The 25,525-nt window shown below is 39.7% G+C and overlaps 3 protein-coding genes across 3 annotated transcripts; 1 reads left to right on the top strand and 2 right to left on the bottom strand.

Annotated features, from left to right (window-relative positions):
• The first annotated feature begins 140 nt into the window (after positions 1 to 140).
• On the top strand, positions 141 to 4,167 carry slx1b (SLX1 homolog B, structure-specific endonuclease subunit). The gene is made up of 5 exons (XM_024288732.2): positions 141 to 532; positions 616 to 667; positions 2,802 to 3,116; positions 3,660 to 3,875; positions 3,958 to 4,167. The coding sequence occupies exons 1-5, from the start codon at positions 360 to 362 to the stop codon at positions 3,985 to 3,987; spliced, it is 786 nt and encodes a 261-aa protein (XP_024144500.1). The 5' UTR covers positions 141 to 359; the 3' UTR covers positions 3,988 to 4,167.
• A 452-nt stretch (positions 4,168 to 4,619) lies between these two features.
• LOC112156499 lies at positions 4,620 to 9,939 on the bottom strand. The gene is made up of 7 exons (XM_024288806.2): positions 9,739 to 9,939; positions 9,073 to 9,197; positions 8,895 to 9,005; positions 7,135 to 7,188; positions 6,782 to 6,940; positions 6,568 to 6,690; positions 4,620 to 6,327 (listed from the first exon to the last, which is right to left on the bottom strand). The coding sequence occupies exons 1-7, from the start codon at positions 9,743 to 9,745 to the stop codon at positions 6,256 to 6,258; spliced, it is 651 nt and encodes a 216-aa protein (XP_024144574.1). The 5' UTR covers positions 9,746 to 9,939; the 3' UTR covers positions 4,620 to 6,255.
• Positions 9,940 to 12,731: 2,792 nt separating this feature from the next.
• si:ch211-212k18.7 (macrosialin) lies at positions 12,732 to 19,167 on the bottom strand. The gene is made up of 6 exons (XM_024288487.2): positions 19,011 to 19,167; positions 16,743 to 17,140; positions 16,531 to 16,650; positions 15,655 to 15,718; positions 15,168 to 15,335; positions 12,732 to 14,646 (listed from the first exon to the last, which is right to left on the bottom strand). The coding sequence occupies exons 1-6, from the start codon at positions 19,057 to 19,059 to the stop codon at positions 14,507 to 14,509; spliced, it is 939 nt and encodes a 312-aa protein (XP_024144255.1). The 5' UTR covers positions 19,060 to 19,167; the 3' UTR covers positions 12,732 to 14,506.
• Positions 19,168 to 25,525: the final 6,358 nt, after the last annotated feature.

Here is a 25,525-nt window from a genome sequence, read left to right as displayed (position 1 = left end):
TGTTGTTCTTCTTCATAAACACAAACCAATTTTTTGCTAAAAACATTACACATGACAAATATTTTCTGAATATAGCAGTGAAACACAATGAGTGTTATTTTTGATCAGGCATATTTGTGACCCACTAAACCCCGAAAGCCGTTTATTCTCCCGATTTTGAAGTGACGAGTTTGTGAAGGATCATGGGGCGGTTAGAACGCGATTACTACAGGCCGTCTTAAAGTCCTCCGTCGTTTAGCTGGGTTTCCTGTCAGTATCAGGGTTACACTCATTAGTTTACATAAAATTACACGGATGGCTCCTTCAAAATAAAAGCATTCCGCCCATCTGGGATTTAGCGACAATCCCATGACGACATAATGGTAGTGGAGGTGGAGAGTTTCTTTGGGGTGTACATGCTTTACTGCACGAATCCCAGATTTAAGGGCCGCATCTACATCGGCTTCACCGTGAATCCGGAGCGGCGGATCGGCCAGCACAACGCCGGGCGACACCGCGGCGGGGCCAAAAGGACCAGCGGAAGAGGACCATGGTATGTCTCTCAACGATCACTGCTGTCTGCTCAGCATGCTCCTCTGGATCACCGCGGTTAACCTCTCAGTGTGTCTGTCTCAGGGAAATGGTCCTTGTTATCCACGGCTTTCCCTCTGACATCGCTGCTCTCAGGGTGAGTGTCACCTGTCAATCATAGACGATGCTTTCATCTGACTCTTGACCTGCAGCCGCAGCATCACCTGTTCTGTAGAGAAGAATATCATCCAAATGTACATTAAGGCAGGGGTGTCAAAGTCAATCGCACAAGGGGTCAAAATCCAAAACACACCTTAACATCTCTTCTTCTTTTCCTTTGGGCTTTTCCCTTCAGGGGTCGCCACAGCGAATCAGTTTCCTCCATCTAAGCCTGTCTTCAGCATCCTCCACTCTAACACCAGCCACCTTCATGTCTTCATTCACTGCATCCATAAACCTCCTCTTTGGTCTTCCTCTAGACCTCTTTCCTGTCAGCTCTAGACTCAGCATCCTTCTACCAATATATTCACTGTCTCTCCTCTGAACATGTCCAAACCATCTCAGTCTGGCCTCTCTGACTTTATCTCCAAAACCTCTAACATGTGCTGTCCCTCTGATGTATTCATTCCTGATCCTATCCATCCTGGTCACTCCCAAAGAGAACCTCAGCATCTTCATCTCTGCTACCTCCAGCTCTGCTTCCTGTCTTTTCTTCAGTCCCACTGTTTCTAGTCCAAACAACATGGCTGGTCTCACCACAGTCTTGTACACCTTTCCTTTCATTTGTGCTGAAACTCTTCTGTCACACATCACACCTGACACTTTTCTCCACCCATTCCAACCTGCTTGCACTCTCCTCTTCACTTCTTTTCCACACTCTCCATTACTCTGTACTGTTGACCCTAAATACTTAAACTCCTCCCCCTTCTTTATCTCTTCTCCCTGTAACCTCACTCTTCCACTCTGGTTCCTCTCATTCACACACATGTACTCTGTCTTACTGCGGCTAACCTTCATTCCTCTCCTTTCCAGGGCAAACCTCCACCTCTCTAACTCCACCTCCACCTGTTCTCTGCTTTCACAGATTAACATTAAACACACTAAAACTAAATTTCTAAAACTTTAAAACCATAATTTTTAACAAAATTATGAACTTGATACATAGTATTAGCTGTGATCATGCAAGTGGGAATGCTATAAGATTAATTTGGATGCTGAAGATGTTGAAATAGATAGCTGAAAAAGTTGAAGCAGATGGCCAGATAAAATATTAACTAAATGCCAAATTAGCCTAAAAAACAAAAAATAAAATGAAATAAAATAAAAAAACTCTAGTTGGCCAAAGCAGCTAGCATGTCGCTGAAAAATTAGCTAAACATCAAAATATCTAAAAATATATGTATATATATATAAGTAACCAAAGGCTAGTGGTTAACATAACTCCAAAACAGCCTAAAGATCTTAAAAAGAAAAGCCTAAAATTAGCTAAAACGGGGAGCATGTCGCTGAAATATTAGCTAAACTCCAAAACAGCCAAAAAAAAAAAAAGAAAGATGTAGCTGAAATTTTAGGCAAACCCCAAAACAGCCTAAAAAACTGAACAAAAGCCTAAATTAGTCAAAACAGCTAGCATGTCGCTGAAATATTAGCCAAACTTCTGAACAGCCTAAAGATTCTTAGTAAAAGCCATTTTTAAAACTTTAAAACTGTAACTTTTTGACATAATTATGAATAATAAAAAGACAGGAATATTATTCCAGAATAAATCAAGTTAAACCTTAAATAACTTTCAATGTTTTATGGTCCACAAAAATATATTTTGTCAAAATTATACAAGTTAGAAATGAGCACAAGATAAGATCGGGTCATTAATAACAATAAAATAAATTAATCTGGAGGGCCGGATCGGCCCCTGGGCCTTGACTTTGACACATGCATTGAGGCTATGATGGCCATGTTTCATAGCCAGTGTAGATAGAAATGTATGGGACCACAAATTCCATTCATCTGCGGTTTAGTCAGCCTCTGCTCATGCTGTAGCTTCTGTTATCCAGATTTAAGTTCATAAAACTGGACAGTAACCGTTTTATATGAATAAAATGCAATTGCAGAATTGTTTTTCCTGATGATGAAAACAAAAAGTCAAAGTTGGGATGTTCAAGTCTGCATCAGGTTCGACCCAAACAAAAAAAAGTTGACCTTGTGACCGTGTGTGAGAAGTGTTAACAAACTTTGAATCTGATTTATGCTCACATAGAGACCCAGCCCTCATCTTTCTGTGTGTCTGACAGTTTGAATGGGCGTGGCAGCATCCACACTCTTCCCGGCGCTTGGGTCACGTCGCCCGGCGCTCCAGAAAAGAGTCCAGCTTGCAGTTCCACTGGCGGGTGGTCTCCAACATGCTGCGCGCGGCGCCGTGGAACAGGCTGCCGCTGACGGCCCGCTGGCTGAAGCAGGAGTACAGGATGGACTTTGAACCAGCTCTGCAGCCCCCTCTGCACATCCCCATCGCTTTTGGAAGTGTTCGGGCCAAGAAGAAGCAGCAGCTGCAGATCAGAGCGGAGGACGAGGCCAGCAGCTGCTTCATCTGCAAAGGACCAGTGGCGGTAGTTGTTAAAGACACACTTGTAACATTATTAGGATTTTTTAGTTCCTGGTGGCATGATGGAAGAAAACCCTCATGAGACTGCTTCCTTAATGTGTTTTCACTGACTTAATCATTCTTTGATCTGTTTTAAAAGTGTTCTAAGTGCTCTTTTTTATTATGATTATGCAGTTTTTAGCTTAAATATAAAAATCTGTTGTTTTCGAGGACAAACCAAAGACATTTCATGTCTGCTTCTGATTCACGATGTAAATAAATACTCTGAAATGGAATTTTAAGCTTTACTATTCTCTATATTTGTTCCCAATGATCAGAACGATGGTACAAGAACATGTTAAAAACAGTTTTCCTCAGAGTGGGTCTTTAAAGTATGAAGTTTTACTACCAAGATTTGATGTTTTCCAGTTATAATACTTTAAATTCAGCTTGTTTAATTTATATTTTCTGTATTTGTGTTTTGCAGAAATTGCATGTTGTTAGAGCTGATTGGATAAAGAAAGAGACAGGTTCTGATTGGTCAATATATGCTCTTTCTCTTCACCAGGCATCAGAGAAAGTGAGCTGTTTCCATGCGTCCTGTGGGATGAGCAGTCATTTAATCTGCCTGGCCAGACATTTCCTGCAGTCAGAGCCGTCCCAGCTTCTGCCGGTGGAGGGGGCGTGTCCTTCCTGCCGTCGCTCGGTGCTATGGGGCAGCCTCATTCGTCAGAAGCACGGTTGCCTGGGAGACCTGGAGGAGATCGCAGACTTCTCTTCCCCGGTGAGTCAGCCCACATGGCCGGATCACCTGTGGACGACCTGTGAGAGAAGCTTCTTAACACAAACATGTGGTTGATCCTCAGGACCACTGGGCAGACGAGCTGCAGATGTAAAGACATGACGACTACCGTGACTGGTGGAAACTGCACAGAAGTTATTGTTGTGGAGTGTGATTTCTGTATAGAACCTTGACTGTAAAATTCAATGAAGTGTCCCTATTTTTAATGTAATAGATTTATGTTGAGAATGTATTTTTATGAATTATAGTCACACAAATAAATTATTTAATTGCTCTTTGCTCCCCTCATTTAGATGTGCCAGACTGAAGAAGAAAAAGTCATGGAGCAGAGGCTCCACCCCTGAGCGCTGGTTCAGTTCTTCTCCTGCCTGAACCTCACGCTACTCTTGGTGCTTATAGGCTAGTGTTCGTTCAGTGGAGCTGCCATCAGTGCGTGAACGGGACTGTAAAGCACTTTGGGCCTGATGCTACGTTTATGTTACGCCGTCAAACATGGGTTCCTGAATGTGCATTATAGGGCTGGGTATCAATAACCATTTACAGAAACGATGTGATTCCAAATTTTTTTATTCTTTCAATCCTCTCACTTCAACTTTGAGTTTACACATTTATACACATTTGTTTAGAAACACATTTATAATCTACTGTATGATTTGAATATATTTATATGAATCTGATCCAGTTCACATACTGTAAATGTATCAGTGAAATAATGAGATTGTTAATATCATCCAGAGTTACATGGATTCTCTAAAGGAGAAGTTCTAACTAAAATGTTCAGATCATTAACATTGGAAACATTGTTCTGCTTCTCCTGGAGGACGTTTTAGTTTGACCACTAGGTGGTGATCATGCTATAGCAACACAGTTTCTTCAATAACAACAAGCAAAGAATGACCAAAACAAAGTTTTAGACCACAATTGGTTATTATAAAATATTTCCTTAAAAGAGTTTATAAAATTCATGTGTGTGAGTTTATAAAGATATTTAGTCACCAATATATGATTAGATCAACTGAGCATTAGCATTAGCCGTCCTATGTGAAATTACATTAAACGTTAGCATCAAGCTAGTAGTATTTTATTTATTTATTTTTATTAATCCCGTGTGTTAATGCATTCACTTTCGGAGCCCTAGTTATAACATAAAACATTTCGTATTCTTACAACACAACATTCAATTGTTTGAAGTATATCGTTTATTGTAACAACGTGTTGCGTTCAGAAACCAGTTCAGTAAAGTTAGAGAGATGATCACGGATTAGACTTCCGGCCTCAATAGCTCTTCTGATAAACATACAAATGTGAAAGCAAGTATCTCAATCATTTTGTAATATCACAGAGAGTTAGCTTTAAATGGATTTCAAAAGAAAAAATGATGTTTTTTCTGCCGTTTAATGAGAAGTGTTCTGTTCGAGCTGCAGATGGAGCGATGGCTGCTAAGGGACCGTCTACGAAGTACAAGCTTGGAGAAAAGGCCATTCTGTAAAAATCAATCATCTCTCAAAAATGAATAAATGTCTGCATTTATATAAGCTAGTAATGAAGACTCGTCATCATATTCAGGCTATAATACATATTCCTAGAAAGTATTTTTTTTTGTTTTGTTATTTTTTCAATCAATTTTTAATAGAGACATACAACATAATACAGATGCTCAATAGTTCTGAAAATATTAAAGCTACAGTCACCAAACTTTCTGTATTGACTAATCATGACCTCACTGTCCTACTACAACAAAGATTAGCAAACATTTACTTTGTTTCAGAGCTACTGAGCATTTTGTGTTACAATATGATCCATATTTATATTTTTAAAATCCTTAAAAAACATAAATAAAGCAATGCATTTGCTATTTTTTTATGTCCACTGGGTGGCAGCTCTGAGCTTCCGTATGTTAGAGTGCCCCTAGTGGTGGAAGACAAATCTACAGAATAGCGGCACCTTTGTATGAGCTGCAAGATTGAAAACGTAGGAAAAAAGTATTAAAATCCAGAAAACACAGTAATAAATGTTTCTGGGTCTGATATGATCAGCTGTCCAGAGCTGGTTGTGGGGAGCAGGAGGGGAACTGGCCAGAGTTTTGGAAATGAGACCTCTAGAGCGGTTCTGTTGTGTAAGGAAACATGAAGTTAACAACACAACTTAGTTTTAACAGACTTTTGTGTTCTCCTGAAGGAGTGTTGATGGTCTGTAGGTGGAGCAGAGCTGTGCTCTGTAGCAGTTCAACAGGTTTCTTTGCAGTTTATGACACAATAAAAGCAAAACTAAACAAAGAACTAAAGTTCTGTGTAAAGAAAATATTCCCCATAAAGTTCCATGTGTGTGTGTGTTTGGAATGGGAAGGATTTGTGCATGTGCATCACTCGTGCGTGCTCCTCTGGGCAGTCTCCTGGTCATGGTGGCGAGGGGGAGTTTGGACAGTAATCATCGGCTGTAGGAGCACACAAAGTAAAAGTGACAGTCAACTGGAAGTCTTTTCCTCTCTAAAGCTTCTATCTTTCAGTAAATGCGTCAATGGGTTATCACGTGAATCTGTGTCTCAATATGAGCCATCTGCTGTAGCTGGACCGCTTCCCCATCGCACCTGAGCTGTAACGCTAGCCGTGTGAGCCCGGGCCTACGCCCTTCCTGCTTCCACAGTTTGACAAACCATCCAAAGGAATGTGCTCACCACTTTTGGAGGCGGTCCACAACACTTGACCACCTTGCAGCAGTATACAACCAGGGTGATGGAGATGGCCAGGAGAGCAGAGTGGATGAGCAGACTACCAGCAAAGAAACGAGTGGAAACTCTCTGAGAATGACAAAAGAAAAGACTGACACTGACTTCCTCCAAAAACCAGTGTTCATTGCTTCTGTGTATTTATGGCAGAACTTGATCTTACCTCAAGGTCAAGGCAGACTTCTAACAAACTGGTCGAATTTTTGTCTTCATAAAAGATCCAGCATTTATGGTCTACCCATGAATTTTCAATTAATGACATCATAATGTTGCAAAAGGAAGCCAGACTCGCCACAATCTCCATCACCAAACAGGCCTTCAGCTGGAACAGAAGACAGCTTCCTTCAGAAATGAACCCTTCAGTCAAACAAACGACTCATTTCAGGACATTCTGCTGCAGTCAAAGACTGAGAACAGACACCAAATCTGTGTTTAGATAAATCCCATTTTTTCCCCATGTTTTGTATTTGTACTATTTTACAAATAAACTGGATGAATTGTGCAGAGAGAACTCACTGTGGAGAGATGGAGGTTTTGTGCAGACAGAGCCACACTCCCCGCTATCACCACCTACGATGAGAACACAGGTATGCAGCATCAGGACCACAACAGAGACATGGGAAGAGAAAGGGGCGTGTTCAGATCTACCACACTTAGGTCAGAGAAAAACGTGTTTTCTGCAAGGAATTAAACAATTATTATCCCCACTGTTTCAATGTTCAAGCAGCTGAGCTTAACTAAATGGGTGAATAGCTATAGGTTTCAATATAATCATTGCATTCAATTGTGGTAGAAGTTGTAGGTCTTAACAATAAAGAAAATACAAATTGATTACTTTGGTTTTATGGTATTTTGTTTCTTCACTCCCTCATAAAAGCAGGACTTGTAGTAGATTCCTGCAGTTGAAGTTAGCATGAGTGTCTGTCAGCACGCAGGTGGCGGTGTGAATCCCGGCTCTCCTCGTGCTCGGATATGACTCTGTGTGTTGAGCAGGATCGTAAAGTGGTTTGGGAGTGACAGAGAGGAAGAGCCCGTCAGCTTCTCCTCACTGTCACTCCAATGGCCCTGGACAAGACAATGAGCAAGAACAACACAAGCTCCCTGTACCCCTGCAGCATGGGGCCCGCGGTGGCGCTGTTAGCTCTTTCTATGGTTGAAACAACCCACACGTGAGTCAGCCCTGAGCTTCTTTTGTGTTAGAAATTCCCAAGAGTCTTCACGGCTTCACGGTCACTTCCGATGCTGTTAGCGTCTTTTTTAGCTAGCCAAGATGGAGCGACAGCAGCAAACAGACAAAGTCAAAGAGCAGCTCCGCGTCTGTCATTAGATCCCAGTTTGATGTTTTCATTGGAAGAAAGTTTGTTTTAGCTTGTTCTGGTTTTTAAATTAAAAATGATCGGTGAGGCCTTGCTGTTAAAGCTTTCAAAGACAAATGTTATTTACTTTTTATTCTTACTAATGAATGTTACCTTAATGAATACAGAATCAAAATACATAAATGAAACCATTTTCTTTATTTTCTCCTTTTATTTCATGACATGCAAAAAAGAAAATGCTGTATTTGGCCCGCGGACCAGATCTCATTAGGATTTTGGCTCTTTGAGTGAAAAAGTTTGGGCACCCCTGCTCTGCAGGTATCTGAACTGGATATCTATTATTTTTTATCAGCGTTTCATATTTGAAATGTATTATTTCAAATAAAAACTTTGGCAGAAGTCTGCATGTCATGAACAAATCACGACATTTTACTGCCGTAAAGTGCAGCAGCAGCAGTTTGAGCAACAGGAGATACAGATCTAAAGTTAGCTAGACATTCACAGCTTCAGATCTCCAGGATAAAAAAATCAATAAATGAACGTTTAAAGCAGACAGAAGTGTCTCCTCCAAGGGCATTTTAACAGAAAAAAACTTGTGATTTTGTTTCTTTTTAATGAGAATGACACTCTCCTGCTGCGACAGGGAGATAGATGGCTTCTCTGGGAGAAAGTGGAAACAAAAGAAACTCACTAAATAAATCCATAATCTCTCAAGAAAAGCTGCTCCACTGATATGATCTAGTCCTGAAAACTCATCATCACATTCATGCTACAACGATTCAATTATTTAAAAAAAGGTAAATAAAATACAACTAGGACCAACCTGGACCAGTTTATAATTATCATTATTAGTTTTTTTCTTTTACAAAAGTATCGGATCAGGACTCTGTACTGGTATCAAAACCAAAGAACTCGGAATCGGGGCCAAAACATTCTGATGGGGACCTCCCTAACACTTACCATGAGTGAAAAGCAGTAGAAAGCTATCATGGTTCTCTGGACAGGCAGATCCTGAGAGTGAAACACAGTGAGACAGACGACCACATACAGGCTCAGGCCGATCTGGGTTATCTGAAAGACACAGACAGCAGCTTAGAGTCCGGCTGCACCGTCTAAGACCCACAATCTCTAGACCTACCCCAAGAGCCTTAGGCTCAGCCTCCAGGTATTTCTTCTTCCAGTTGACATCCCTCTGAAAGGTGATGGACACCAGAGGGCTCTGAGCAGGACCCGAGTCCTCCACCACCACCTCTGCTGCTCCGTCTGGAACAGGAGAGTCAAAACGCATCATAAGTCGCAGGCCGAACAGGATAAGCATTTATTGAACACACTTTAAAATCCTAACTTTTTAACGCAACTATGAATATAAACAGGCAGGAATATTATTCTAGAATAAATACATAAATAACTTTGAATATTTTACTCTTCATAAAAAATATTTTGTTAGAAATGAGCCCAAGATAACACCTGGTCATTAATAACAATAAAATAAAATGTTCTGGAGGGCCGGATCTGGCCCCCGGGCCTTGACTTCTCAGAAAGCGGACCACTCCATCAGTCACGTGATCCACCTCCGGTCCTCCAGCTGTCTATGACTGAAGTCAAACTACCGCAGAGAAATGACAAACAGCACTTCTGCTCAGACAGTAGAAACTCAAACGTAGAGAGACAGTCGAAACAAACAAATGAAGCATCATCGAGGAAAGACAGAAAACTCGCAGATGCTTCAAGCCGGAAGTTAGATTTCTGGACCACATCTGGATCTAATCGAGCAGAAGAACTTCTCTCCGTTCCACGAGGTTACCTGTCATAATGGCTCGGTACCGGTTCCGGACACTGGCGTGGTGAAGGTTTCTCCCCGTTTCCCGCCGCAGCTTGTGTCTGTGTGCGGGTGTGACCCAAAGTTTGGAGAAAGACCCTTCCCTGTCTGCTACCCCTCCCGGAGGAATGTCCCTGCTGTTGCGCAATAGACTGTAGCCAAAGATGGACCGAGCGAGTGTGACGTCACCCAGAGAGCGTGCCTTACGTCCGGTCCGGTCCGGTCCGGTCCGGCTGCAGCGACATGGACGTGTGGAGACAAACACGCGGACCAGTTAACGTGGAGCATCAATCTCAGTGCTCCTGCATTGTATGGAGGGACTTTAGTGCAACCATATTGCTAGCAAAAGTCACAGTTTTCAGATCGAAATGTTCTAAATAAACCAAATGTAACATTTTAAGAATAAAACTTCATAATTTGCAGATGAAAACCTCAAATGGTTTCTTATGTGACCTTTGCTGGGAAAACGACGGCACAAAAACCTCTCACAGCGTTGTTCTGGCTGATATCTGCTGACATTAAACATATTATTCATCCCTCTGCCTAATGTTTCGTCAGAGTGAACATTAACATGGGAGTCAACGGACCCGAACGCAATGGGGAGATCGGGGTTGGTTGTTACCAAACCATTACCTTTTTTTTCAACTGTGTGTACAGTGATATTGTCCATACTTATTTGTCACAGACCATTTTATGATGTTTGTAAGTTTGTTTTGGTATGAAAAGATAACAAGGAATTTTTCGCACTGACAATTGATTGGTGTAATTTATCAAAACCTAGAAAATAATTCAAATAAACTAATCATCTCATTTAGTCACATTTTAATTATAAGGGCCATTGATGACAACTATCATATTCTTGGCAGTTTCTAGCTTAAATTTTGTTTACACATTATCTTTTAACATCCTAATTCATCACTGAAATCCTATTGAACTTCTGTAGGGACAACCAACCCCATGTTGGGATTGTGTACTTGCTACCCTGCTTCATCTCTGATTGCCTGCTGCCTGCCCTGGCCCTCGCCGGGACTCCCGCCCACAACTTAGAGGGGAATTTTTAATTAACTCCTGCTGCTCTGCAGAAACTAAGTCCTAGAAAATGACAGGTTTTATGACATTGGCTAAAAACGACATAGTCATAATTAAAATATGTCTGGGAACACTTTTACAACAGATCAACATTTGATTGGAGTAATGCCCGATAAGCAAATAACATTGTCACGCAATAAAATAGAGATAGGAGGTATGTGGAAGTATGTGGTGAAAGGATTCGTGTTTGGATCCCAATGAACACAGGCACAGAATTGATAAATAAAGGGTTTATTTGGGTCAGGTAGCACGAAGAATTCTGGGGTTACAGCCTTTGGTCAGGAGGAGCTTACAGTCACTACGGGAGGAGAGAAGTTAGAAATGTAGACAGGAGGAGGCACATGGAATCAGACAGGACCAGGTTAGGCTCTGTCTGACAGGTCGTGAACAGTGATCAACAGACGGTGCCTCAGTGGAGGTGAATGGGGGGGTAGACACAGGAGGCTGATGTTGAGGGTGGTGCTCGGGGATTTCTTTTAGGCTGTCCAGATAGAATGAGGAATTGACAGGTGGCAAAGGTGCTGGGGCAAGACTCATGGATGGAACGGTTCCAGTGCAGGGGATTTCTCAGACAGATTCACAGGTCAGTCAGTATCCAAGGTTCTCATGAACAGGGTCGTTGGTGCTCCAAGGAAGAGTTGAGACGAACTGACACAGTCTGCAGGGCAGCAGCTCCTAATGAAGGGAGGTAAGCAGGTGTCGCTGATCACCTGATTAACTTCCCACAGACTGCATGGATGAGGGAGCAGCACAGCTATGACACATGGAGCTGTCTTGAGGTGTCTGGAGGTATCTGGAGGTATGTGGAGGTGTCTGGAGGTGTCTGGAGGTATCTGGAGGTGTCTGGATGTATCTGGAGGTATCTGGAGGTGTCTGGAGGTGTCTGGAGGTGTCTGGAGGTATCTGGAGGTATCTGGAGGTGTCTGGAGGTGCCTGGAGGTATCTGGAGGTATCTGGAGGTATCTGAATGTATCTGGAGGTATCTGGAGGTGTCTGGAGGTATCTGGAGGTATCTGGAGGTGTCTGGAGGTGTCTGGAGGTGTCTGGAGGTATCTGGAGGTATCTGGAGGTGTCTGGAGGTGTCTGGAGGTACCTGGAGGTATCTGGAGGTGTCTGAATGTATCTGGAGGTATCTGGAGGTGTCTAGAGGTATCTGGAGGTATCTGGAGGTGTCTGGATGTATCTGGAGGTATCTGGAGGTGTCTAGAGGTATCTGGAGGTATCTGGAGGTATCTGGAGGTATCTGGAGGTATCTGGAGGTATCTGGAGGTATCTGGAGGTATCTGGAGGTATCTGGAGGTATCTGGAGGTGTCTGGAGGTATCTGGAGGTGTCTGGATGTATCTGGAGGTGTCTGGAGGTATCTGGAGGTGTCTGGATGTATCTCGAGGTATCTGGAGGTATCTGGAGGTGTCTGGAGGTGTCTGGATGTATCTGGAGGTGTCTGGATGTATCTGGAGGTGTCTGGATGTATCTGGAGGTGTCTGGAGGTATCTGGAGGTGTCTGGATGTATCTGGAGGTGTCTGGAGGTATCTGGTGGTGTCTGGAGGTATCTGGAGGTGTCTGGATGTATCTGGAGGTGTCTGGAGGTGTCTGGAGGTGTCTGGCTGAGCTTTTCCCCTATTGTCTCAGCATGAGCTGCATACCTCTAGGAAAGATGTTGCATCTCAAATGCTGGTTTATCGACTCACTATTATATGTGAGGGTGAAAAAACAAAGGTCATCAGGTAAATTAAACTTTGATTTTCCTATCTAAAATACTTAAACTATTTTCACTATGACTTGTTTTTAATGTCGGTTCAAAAGGTTTATAAAATATTTTTAATTTTCTTTCTTCACTTTTTTAAAAACCTAAATAAACTTACAAGTCAGCAGAAAAACACACAAAACTTTAGAAACATTTTTATTGGAAGTCAGTAAAGCATTGAAGTTATCAAATACAAAGTTAATGCACAGTGTACAATTAATGTACTCACTTCTGTACTACACTTCTTTTTTAGAAAGCAGCAATTCTAGTGAAACACAAATATGGGAGATATCTGGCTTCAAAAACAGGTTCCCTTTTCTTATCCTTTCCCTTTCTTAAACAAAATGTAAAATTATTCGTCTGACAGTCTGTTTTCTTTATTTGTTCATTGCAATCATTACTTCCTTTTGTTTCCAATGCAGCAAAAAAGTATTTCATTTTTTTCTTTTGTTCAAAACTATCAAGCAGTCCTGTAAACACAGACCAGCTGTTATCAAATACCAAACAGGTTTCTGATGTCTAACTCCCTCACACGTTTTATGCATGTTGATGTCAAAGTTCAAATAGGCCACATTTAATTCTGCTTTTGTTGCACAATTGTGCATAATGAAGAGTATCTACTGAAGGTAAAGCCAGATCACTGAAAACATCAAACAAGCAAGGTAATATTTTCAAGAAAATGAAATCATAAAAACACACAAAATAAGAAAACTAAGTAACTTTAAAGCTAGAGTCTCTCTGATGACCAGCAGGGGGCAGCTTCTGGAGTTTTCTGAGAAACTTTCCTGCTTCAGAATTATTGCTCTAAATCTCCCTTACAATCTCTGAATCAGTGCATGATTTGTAAATACCCTGAGCAAAGCGTGGCCTCTAAACTCCTGCATGAAAACCACGCCAAGCATCATTAGAGGCATGCAACTCTGACGAAGACAAAGGCTGATGGAACAGCAGTGCAAATACGGCTGCAAAATCCCTTACATATTCATACCCAGCATCAATCAAAAGCAGTTTATATTATTATGTCCAGCAGAAAGCTAAAAAAAATCTAAAAAAAAAAAGATTAAAATTAGGCGAGAATAAAAAAAGTCCTGTAAAACAGTGGAAAATAGGCTGTTGTTGGTTTATACTTAGCCAGGTCAGACAATTATACATTTCAAATGAAAATAATAGGAAAATTGATTAAAAAAGCCACATTTTAATAGAATTTATAAAATCAATTTTTTAATAGTCTTAAAAAAATGTGGAATCAATGCTCAGATCTCCTGGCTGCTTCATGACATCAAGACTGAGTCAGTTTCTGGAACTATTTAGTGTCTCCAATCTGTTACGAAGCATTTAAAACAAAGACTCCCACTTTCCAATGCATGGGATTGTTGGGAAACAAAAATTCACGAGTCCTTTAAACCCATCTGCTTAGCCTAGTCGGGTCACAGCAGTTGTCAGTTCATTTCATGTATTGTGTGCACATTAAATGGCCTCATGGAAAATTATTGAGCAGAAAATAATCCTTTGAGAGTAACTGGAAGAGGTTCTTGAAACTTTCAGTGGTTATGCATTTTCAACTTGTTGTATTGGTTTTTTTTTTGCTCTCTTCCAGTGGTTGTTTATTTGTATTGGAGATCCCTCAGATTCATGGCAGAAGTAACTTTAAACTGCCTTTGTCTCTAAAACAAAACTACACTTTTGACCAAATGACAACTGGACCAATAGCCTGCAACCTGAGGCTGGACTGTGTGGAGTAAGGTGCTCAATGCAATTCTTTAAATGGCACTTTCTGTGGATGAGAACCAGGGACGGGAAAAATAATCAGGGCTCTAATAGGTAGGTTAATACAAATGTCTTCTCAGGGTGACAGCAAAGCCCCGAAAAGCCACATTAATAGAGTCGGCATCTTCATTAAGCTCCGGCCACCCCTGCTTAAAGAGACTGGTACCCATCGGTCCTCCTTCTGCGACCCAGCAAGTACACAATCACCACCACCACAATGAGTACCAGCAGGGTCACCCCCACCGCGATGGCAACACGGTAGTCCGGCTGGTCAGCAGGGCAGGCGTCGGCTGGAAAAGCAAGAAAGCATCAACAGTTCAGTGAAAGCACATTTGCTGCTTTGCACCATTGATAGCAGATTAAACAAATGGACCGTTGATAAGGTCATCAAGAATAATGGTCAAATGTTGCTCATGCTTTCATCAGTATGCAATCAGGTAAAGAACAGATAGAAATGTAGGTTAGAGCTTCTTTCAAGCTAATGCAATCAAAAACCTGCTGGCGCTTCGAGGCCGCTATGGCCTGAAACAACGAAGGGCTCATCGTAGTTTATGCCAATCATGCAGTGCTGTTAAACTTATGAGCCAGAATGAAGTATCTTTACTGGAAGATAATAGAGGTGAAACTCCATGTACATTAATTATCTAATTGTTAAATATTTCACAAGTTGTCAAAAAAACACTAAACATTTTTTATTAAAATAAAAAATGGAGGAGCTCAGTAAAACAGTGGTTTGAACAGGTGATTAATACAAACCTGGATCTGTAACAGACACATGAAAGCAAACATGTTTTTTGACAACAATACTTACGTTTGCCAAAATTGCCATTCTGTAAATCCAGGGCCTGCATTTGAGCCTGAGTCACATCCAGATACAGTCCGTTACCCATGTACACAGACTGACTCCTGCAGGAGTACGAGTGTCCGCTACGTGCAGAGAACAATTTCAAGGACGTGTTGGAGGCATCGTATTCCATACCTGCAACAGTGGAGGAGAAGGATACAGCAGTCTTAAGGAAAGGAAAACATTTTTCAGTGAAAGAAAACAGGTTGGATAAGGTCACTTGTATGAGAAAACTTGTCACACCGCACTGTTCAAAAACAGGTTGCTCGCTACTCTGGAATCATTCGCGTAGAGGTAACCTAACAGGTTGGTTCTCTTTGTGGTTTGTGGAGAAGCACAGAGTTAAGGAAACTTTTGTTTCTAAATCAAAACATTTCTAGTAAATGTTTGCCTATAAGCCAGTTCCTCAGCAGTGACCGCTAAACAATCCAAAACGGCCAGTTATGTGACCTACCTCCTTTCACTAAGGGGTATTTCAGGTTAAAAGACAGAGCATCAACGTAGACCATGTCTTCACTCTGAGGGAGAGAAGAAGGGAGGAACAGTTCAGATAATTCTCTTTCTCAGAAAATCAAAAGCAAAATCCATCAATGCCAGTAAATACATTTAACAAATAATTCCCCTCTCAGCACCCACTGGTGGTTTCTCCTCTACCAGAGGTCTGGGAGTTTGAGGGTCCTGCAGGATCTCAGCTGTTCCTGTTCTTTTCTGGACTGAGATGTCTTAGGTCTTTCCAGGGATCTGCTGTAGCCACTCCTCCAGTTTGGAGGTTACAGCCTCGAGTGCTCCAATTACCACGGGCACCACTGTCACTTTCACCTTCAAGCTTTCTCCAGTTCCTCTCTGAGTCCCTGGTATTTCTCCAGTTTCTCATGTTCCTTCTTCTTGATGTTACCATGACTTGGTACTGCCACATCCACCACAACGGCTTTCCTCTGTTCTTTATCCACCACTACAATGTCTGGTTGGTTCTCCATTACCATCCTGTCCGTCTGGATCTGGAAGTCCATCAGGATCTTTGCTCTCTCATTGTCATGCTGAAGGCAACAGTAGTGCCCAAGATCCTTAAACACTCAGGGATGTGATTCCCAAATCAGGAGGTTGGCTCCAGCAATATTCAAAATCTCTGTTTAGAAGAGATCAGTCCTCAGATAGTCGAGAGGCTGTGCTGGACTTTGTAAGTGGGCTTTGTATCTAAATATTTATCTATAAATATGGTGTTTAGCAGAGCTAACAGACAGGAAGCATTGGAAGAACATTGACCTTTCTCTTTGATCATAAGTCTAGAACATTATAAATGATATTTTCTTAAACAGTAAATGTAAATCACCTTGTTAAAGTGGAAATTTATGAAGCCTTCTTGGAATTTTAGTTTTATTTCAGCATTTGTCTTCATGCACCCCCCCTCAGTGTCAGTCTTAGATGGCTGAACAATGAAAGTCCCATTATTCTGAAACAAAAAATAAGAAATACAATGAATTATTTTTACACAGACCACAGCTTTAAAAATCAAAAAGAACACACAAGTCATTTGACTTTTACCTGCTTTGTTATAAGCCGGATCTGAAGAGCCATTTTGGTCATCAGGCATATTTTTCCTTGGGATGTCACATTGTAGTTTCCAACTGTCAAGTTGGTTGAGGGAGTTGGTGAGGGAGGGGTGGTTGTTGGTTTAGTGGTGGGTTTTGTGGTGGGTTTTGTGGTGGGTTTAGTTGTGGTTGTTGGCTTAGTGGTGGGTTTTGGCGTTGTGGTGTTGGTGGTGGTTTTAGGTGTGGTAGGTTTTGGTGTCGTGGTGTTGGTGGTGGTGGTGGTGGCTTTAGTTGTGGTTGTTGGCTTAGTGGTAGGTTTTGATGTGGTAGTATTGGCTTGCTCAAACTGATTTGGTGGGGCCATGGATGCAGAAGGTTTCTTGTTCCTTGCACCTTCGACCCATGACAGTGCTTCATTCAGAAAGACAAAAAACATTTTTTTTCAATGAGAATAACATTTACATAATCTACAACCTCAAACTTAGAGTGACCTAAACTAGCTTTGATTTTTATTTCGTAATTATTGACTCTTGAGACTAAGAAGTTGTTTCAGAGTAGTGGTGTGGTGGGTCTAGGACCTAGTCTAGAACTTCAGTTTTGCATAAAAATATCTAGTCACAGACCAAGTTGATAGATATTTGAGAGCTGGGCAGTTATTACACCTGCAAATAAATCCGACTTCAATGATAAGTCCTTTTTTTATTCACCAATTTCCTTGACATTATAACGAATCACATTTATTATGCTACTATTGCATGACTTCTTTTCTGTTTTTCTCTTAATTCTCTTACTATTGTGTTGTCGTGTCAAATGCTTTTATTGTGATCTTATACTCTGCTGTTTAATAATCAGCTATTGTATTTTCTACTGCTTTTCTTTCATCATGTGTCTGTGTAGTGTTAGCTGCTGTCTGTTTTATTGTGTACCTGCCAGGAGACTACAGATGCAAACGATTGCATCATTGCTATAATCCGGTATATTTAAATCAACAACTCTCTAAACAGATGTCTATTATTGTACTTTGTCCCTATCAACTAAATAAACCTACAATTCATCACTACAACCAATCACAGATTACAGCATTTCCTCAAACAGTACAGCTTGAGGTAGAGTGTCTGCCATGACTGGGAGATATAGGTTCAAATCTACGAATTGGTCTTCCACCAAATGGTTTCTGAAACTGTCACTCAAGAAACGGGTGAAACGGGGACAGTGTTTCCCATAATCTGGTGTCTCCAAATGTGTTTCCATTGTCAAAAATGTAAGGTAAAGTAAGTCTAGATTCTGCAGTCTTGAGACAGACTGACATACGAAATAATCCTCACTCATTCACACAGTGCACTGAAAAACCACTTATCAGTTCTGAATATATCAAGGTTATGATTGACATAACTTATATTTAGAACAGGAATGTGGCCAGACAATAAAAGTCTCAGCGTTGCTCACATGGACTTTATTTTATCCTCTTCCTGGAGTGTTTGCTTTTCGGCGCCTGACTCTGACCCTGACACAGTTTCTGAGGGGAAGTCGGAGCTGTAACGTTAGCGTTCTAAGGGTCACATGAGTGGTGTGGCACTTGTCACTTTGCTGAATCAGCCATCGCAACTAGACCAACACATGAGGACGATGACAGAGTTTCTGAAGGAGTAAAAAAAACGCGACATTCTGACCTAAAATAATCCACCACTGTTACAGGACAAGAGAGCGACTTCAGTAAATGTTGTCCTTTTTTTTAATTCTACATGGCTAGTTCAGATATTCTTCACTGAGCAGCTTGATCCCTCAAATAAACAATCGGACATGTTCTATGAACTTGAAAACAGTCTTTGGATTGGAGACAAATGGAGAGATACGCTTCCTAAAAGAGGCACACTATAAAAGGTAAACTAAAGTGTGCACTGGACAGGTGCCATGACCTCTCACTCAAAAACCGGATCTGTGGCCTACAAAACCAACTTCTACCTACTGGCAGACATGTGACTCAGGCCTGAAATGGTTGACTGCGGAAATTTTTGTTCCTTAAACAATCCAGGAAGTTACAGTGAGGCCTGGTCAGAACTTCATTTGCCTCATTCAATTATCGAATTAACAGCATAATCACTGAAACAACACTCAAGCATGTACAGGTTTAACGTAAATTCTACTAAGTTACTTTAATGTGCTGAAGTAATCCTGGTTTTAGAATTATTTATCTTCTATAACTTTTTGGTTCCTTATCACAAGTTCTAAATCCTTTTTGCTTATTTGAAATAAAGGCTGTAAAGGGAGCACAGCTTCTTACCAGAAAGAGCACAGATGGTTATGAAGATCAGCACAGCTGCTTTCTGCATGGTGAAACTTTCAAGTTTACTGTCAGACAGACCTTTCCCTCTGTACTCTGAGCAACGAGCGCACCAGCTCCACCTATAAGACGCGCACGGCTCTGTCAGGAGTGGCGCAATGCGAGGGAAGTTCAACTGCTGACTTTTAAAAATAAGAGCTCAGTATTGAGTGCTGAATGACAATGACCCTCCCTCCTCACATCAACCGCTCAGGCAGCAGCTGCTGCTGATGCATTGGCATGGGGAATATTTCTAGATGCTTGTGGTGGATTTGGTGCCGCATTAGACCCCAGACATAACTAAAAATAAGACAAGAAATACTTTTTATTTTAAACTGGATTAAACAAAAAACTCAATCACACCTGATCCTTTCTGCCAAACGTTTCTGGAGCTTCCAATGGACCCTGCAAGGAACGAGAGACCTGTCCAGGGTATGCCCCGCCTCTGCCCAACTGTGGCTATGATAGGCTCCAGCACTCCAGCAGAACCCTTAAAGGGATTAAACAGGTCTAGTGGACGGGTGAATACATGTATTCAACTGGAAAATCAGGAAGTTCTAAATCTAACAAACCAGCTGGTGGCTACACTTCAAGTTATTACAGATTTGTATCACATTTAACACACACAGCGCAAAATAACAGAAAATAAACCTAATTATGTCACAACAACTAAGCAGCTACAAGGGAAGGTCTTTCATTTAAAATCAAATAAACCACACTTTTTTTAGTTTTTTACGAAGAGTCTTTTAAGGATTACAAGGTTGCACAAATGTTTAATTTTTGTAGACCATTTAAATTTAAGACAAAAGTTTTCCTCAGAGGAAAAAAGGGCGAATAATGGTTTATTTCAAGCAATCAAGAAGAAAAAAATAATTAATGTGCAATACAGTCAATCATCAGAAGTTTACATCCATAAAGACATGTCAAACACAGGATAAGTAGACGTTAAGAGATGGCCTGAAGCAGAATAGGAGGAAGTGAACTTATATAATCCCACCGCTTCTCGACCATACCATTTCCTTTACATGTATTATCATTATCCAGTTCATAACTTGAGATCAGACATTTATATCTTTCCAGATTCAGGTTATTATGAATCCTCAAGTGACAATAAATCACATGACTGTGTAAGTAGATATAATGCTATTTCAGACTTTGTCATCGCATATGCAGATCTATTATCAAAATTCAAACAAAATATGCAGATTATTTGTCGTTAGAAAAAAAAAATCATTAATATAAATCAAGTATCAAACATCAACGAAAATATATATGTATGCAGATTATTTTCCATAGGAGTCGTTAATGTAAAGCAATTATCATAGGAATGTATACTCTTTTTTTTCTCTTTATTTTTCACAATTCATTTTGAATTAATCAACTATCAATTATTTTTCATTCATTCACTCATTCATCTTCTTGGTAGCTTTTCCCTTTCGGGGTCGCGGGGAAACATTTTTCATTTGCAAAAAAAAAAAAAAACAAAACAAAAAAACATAACAATTTAATTTGAGCAATACTTTGATCTAACTACCACATTTTTACTGCCTGCCTTTTATGGCGCTCTAAAAACTGAGCAGTCGAAGTTTTATTTTGAAAATACTGAGAGGAAGCACTAGTGCTGTTTCACAGCACAGATTAAAGTTAAGGCTCTTCAACAGACACCAAATGTCAGGAAGTGAAACTTATTTGAGAGCCTTCAAAGAAGAGAGGGAAGTCACATGCTGTTGTGCGAGAAAACGAAACGAAACTAAACTAAACCGTTCTGGAGAATTCGAGTGTTTTTTATGTAATTTTTCCGATCTGATCAACAGAAACACAGTCTGCTGCAAAGCAGTTCTATGACTGTTTTACATTTCAGCACAGCTTTGCTTTAGAAACTCTGCTTGAAATGACTACAAATAGTTATTTTACATGTATGTTAAAAACCCACGCAATAGTTTATAAGCTGCAGATTTAAACTTTTGTCATGCGTAAGCTTCAGCTTTGTTGAAAACTGAGTTCATAATTGTATCAGATCTCACCAGTCTAGATCAATGAACGGCAAAGCTAAGAGCTGAAAACGCTGAAGCTAATAGCTGAAAAAGCTGAAGCTGATAGCTAAGCCAAAATATTAGCTAAAAGCAATATTAGCCTAAAAACAGAAACAAAAAAAAAACTTAGGTTAGCCAAAACAGCTAGCATGTAGCTGAAATATTAGCTTAACTTCCAAACAGCCTGAAAAATCTTAGTTAATGCCAAAGTAGTCCAAAAAGCTAGTAGAATGACATTTTTTTTTTATTTTAAAACCGTAACTTTTTAAAATAATTATGAATAATAAAAAGGCAGAAATATTATTCCAGAATAAATCAACTCAAACCTTAAATAACTTTAAATATTTTACTCTCCATAAAAACATATTTTGTCAAAATTATACAAGTCATAAATGAGCACAAGATAACATCGGGTCATTAATAACAATAAAATAAAATGATCTGGAGGGCCGGATAGAATTACCCAGAGGGCCGGATCCGGCCCCCGGGCCTCGATTTTGATGTATGAGGTTTAGAAACTGCTCTTTTTTTAACCTTCAAACTCTTACTGTATTTTGTATTACTATCATTCTTTTTTTATGTTATATGTTTTTGGTGTTCTGTTGGTAAAGCGACAACTTCCCAGGGACTATGGTTGAAAACTAGCTTTGTAGCTAACACTGGTACATTTACAGAAATGTCGATGAATGTTCGTTGTTCCTGTTCAAATAATATTAAATACATTAATAAAATTAAAGTTTCGATCTGGACACAGAGGTTTTACACCTTTGGGCAAAACTTTATAAAAATTCTAGAAATGTTGAAAAAACACAATTTTGCAATAACACTGTTTCCATTAAATCCTAATGGGGAGTGCATGGGGTCTTTTTCTCAGCACGGTGCTGTACTGCTGTGCTACAGAGAAAAACAGAAACAACTCATTTGTGTCTGAAAAAACACTTCAAGACGATGTGAAAACACCAAAAGCAGAAAGCAAAGGCTGATTAGAAATCAATACCAGAGATACTTAGAAAAAGGCTTCTATAAAAGAAAAATGAATAAAGTTGTTTTTTCATCTCATGTTTTAATTGTGTTGTATCTTCCTCTTTGTTTGTATTAAACATAATATCATTTTTTTAAAATAATACCAATGAAGTTTCTTTGTAAAATAATGTAAATACTTGGTTGGTAAAACAAAAACAGAATCTTCCAGCAGAGTTGGCCAGTAAATAAAAATGTAAATTCCGTAGATAAAAAAGGAAATTTTAATCTACTGGTCGACTTGGCTGGTAGATTAAAATGTAAATTTCGTCCACTGGTGACTTCCAACTTGGTGCATCAAACCACAAACTCCAAATCAGTTTGAAAGCTGTTGCTACCAAAAGTAGGAGTACAACGAATGTGTTTCAACACCTGAAACAGAGGTATAATACTCTGCAACAAGTGTTTCTCAGTACGAGATGCTGAAGCTAGCAGCAGCTCACCGAACACCAAGGAGTAAAAAATTCATAAAAATTGAAAATTACGTTGAGATGAAAAAAATCCAAGGTTTTATCTCTGTGCCATATCGCCCAGCCCTAGTTCTGATAGTGCAATGATATATAACACTAGGTCTACAGTATGTGACCGAACTTCTTATTTAGGTTTGGATTTTCACTGTGGATTATTATTTTTTAATCCCCGCCTTGCAGCCAATCAGAAATGTGAAGAAATTCTTTGTTCCAGTAGCTCTCCAAGCGGCTGTTGTTACACGTGGACTGTGATTGTGAGGCTGGTTGGATGTAGTGCGAATTCTCTGGAACGCCTTCTGAGGCGGCTGATGGTAGAGTAAAGAACATTCAATTCACAATCAGCATTTCTGTGGACATTCCTGCTGTCGGCATGCTCCCTCACTACGGGACACATCTTTGGTGTTGTGTGTTTCAACGGGACATTTGTCACCTTTGTCGTGGTCAGTCTAAATAGAGATGTATTTCTTTTACTTTTAATGTTTTGATTTTTCAATCACACACATATATACAAGAATATGTGAGTGAAAAAAAGACTTCAGAGTTGGGCTTCATCTTAACAGCCACTTCAGACAAATAGAAATAATATATGTATAAAACTAAGAAATAAAAAAAACTAACTGACTGCACAAAAACAAGCCAGCAGCCATTAATGTAACATGAGCAAACGGAACTTTGTGATTATTTCCTGACTCCGCGTGACAGAATGAGGAAATATAATGACCTCGTGTCTGCAGGTGGCCGTGTGATTTCTGCAGCATAGTTACTGTCAGACCTCTGCCTCATGACTTGGCAAAAACGAAGACCACAAAAATGTCTGGAATCAGTCGAAACAAGCGTCCCAACATGTTCACTTCCTGGTAGCTTTGCCTCGTTTAGCAGAAAGACACATCCAGCTTAGAACTTTCCATGAAAATAAGTTCAAAACACATAAAAGGACACCGGAAGTGAGAAAACATGAGCTAAGCCGGATATGGTGCAGACATATTTCATGATCAAGATCAAACAAAGGTGAGGTGTGATCCAGACAGAGCCAACAGTTACACTCCACTTTGGATTTACCTTCGTTTTTTATTTTAAAGTGTTTTATACTATAAAATACAGGCTTATACTTTAAAATCACAAATCATTCACTCTATGTATACATTAAAACCCACTTTATGGGTATAAAGAATAGCCGTCAGTTGTTCATGAACTCCTTTCCAACTAAACTGAAAGCACAAAGACACTGTTTTCTGTGTTATGGGTGAAAATATCATATTGTTCAGCAGAGGACTTTCTGGTTTGTTATTTGAAAACTTAGTCAGCAGTTATTGCACAACTTCTTATAACAACAAGTTATAACTTCCTTGTTCTAGTTTGTTTTTTTAACTTGTGTTAAAACTATTTTTGGAATAGATAAAATGTGACATTAGAGTGAAATCTTCAATCCCTTTTAAGACCTGAGCCATCGCTGGAGACACTTAAACCCTACATCTTTAACGTACTGTAACTTTTCAACTTTTCAACCATTAACACGATAATTCCAGCAGATTCTCGACGAACCGCTTTTCTCCTTCACAATCTACGGAAATTATCGTGTAAACGGTTGAAAAGTTATAACAAATCAAAGAACATAAACACTGAGCTCTGGTGTTTAAGGGTTAACGAGTCATCAATTACTTTAATTTAATTAGTGGATGACATTGTAATTATACATTTAAAATGTAATTCACTACTTATTACTTTGCCTTTAAATTTTAGATTATTGTTTCCTTTATTTTACTCAAAATAGGTAATAAACTGACAGGTCTAGAATTCCGTCCGGATAATTTTAATCTTTTGTCTTTCATTGAAGGTATAATTTTAACCCTTTTCCATTTCAATGGACATACAACGAGACAGACTTTGGTTAACGATGTGACATATAGCAGGTGCAATGATCTCTATCACTTCCCTTATTTTATTCTCTAGGATTGTTGAGCTTACTGCTTAAAATTCAAATGCAATCGTCTTTAAAAAGCCTTTTTGTCTTCTCCTAATTCACAATTTGAATAAAGAAATACTTAGAAATGTTTAGACCCAAATCAGAGCCATCAATATTTGAAACCCAAATAAAACATTTTGAAAAAAATATGGTGTTTGGCCAAAAAAAGTAAAATGTCCAAAACTTTTTGCTAATTTAAAGAAACTTGATCATTTTCAGCATCAACTGTTCTGTTTTTGTTTCAAAACTCAGGGTAGAACAGCGTTTTGAACATGTGGTTTATACGCAATAAAACTCTGACTCTATGATCACAGTTCTCAGAGTCAGTGAACGCACCAGGACTGAAGTTAACACCCTCATCGATTTCGATTGGTCCTCATGTTAGCCCCGCCCCAACGCGCCACAACGGGGCCAAAAGATTTGAAACTGAAAATTTCAGTTTTGAAAAAAAAAAAAGTTGGAAGTGAAAAGAAGATTTAAAACTGGAAAAAAAAAGTTTTGAAATTGAAATTTTGAGTTTTAAAATCTAAAAAACAGAACATTTGAAGTTGAAAATAAACACGTGACACGTTTTCACGTGACATCGCCGGTCAAGTGCAGAGTCGCTTTCAGTTTATATGTTTTAGAATGGCAAAGCTGACAGCTGAACTCTGTTTAAAGCAATTTTAAGTAAATAATAAAAGGTAATCAAACCAATTGTAATGTAAATGTGTACAATATTTGTTTGATAAATGTCCCACCTGGTTGTATTTGTTTCCTCCTCTTAGATCGTTCATAAATCAGAGTATAAATGTCAGTAATCCTGTCAGCAGAACAGCAGCTCAGCTGCTTCCCTAAATTCCTCTGGATGATATTAAACCAGTCGTGGATTATTTCTGTCTGACAACCCGGTTAAAGTTAGACAAAGGTTACAAGAACTTCAGTGAATGCTGCTTGTTTGATTATGAAAGTAATTATGATTTTATTCTTTTTGTGGGGATTGGGATCAGG

The sequence above is a fragment of the Oryzias melastigma genome, linkage group LG18 (genome assembly GCF_002922805.2).
Source record: "Oryzias melastigma strain HK-1 linkage group LG18, ASM292280v2, whole genome shotgun sequence".
Taxonomy (NCBI): Eukaryota; Metazoa; Chordata; class Actinopteri; order Beloniformes; family Adrianichthyidae; genus Oryzias; species Oryzias melastigma.
The sequence above is the reverse complement of the archived record's forward strand: the minus strand, read 5'-3'. Positions and strand labels throughout refer to the sequence as shown.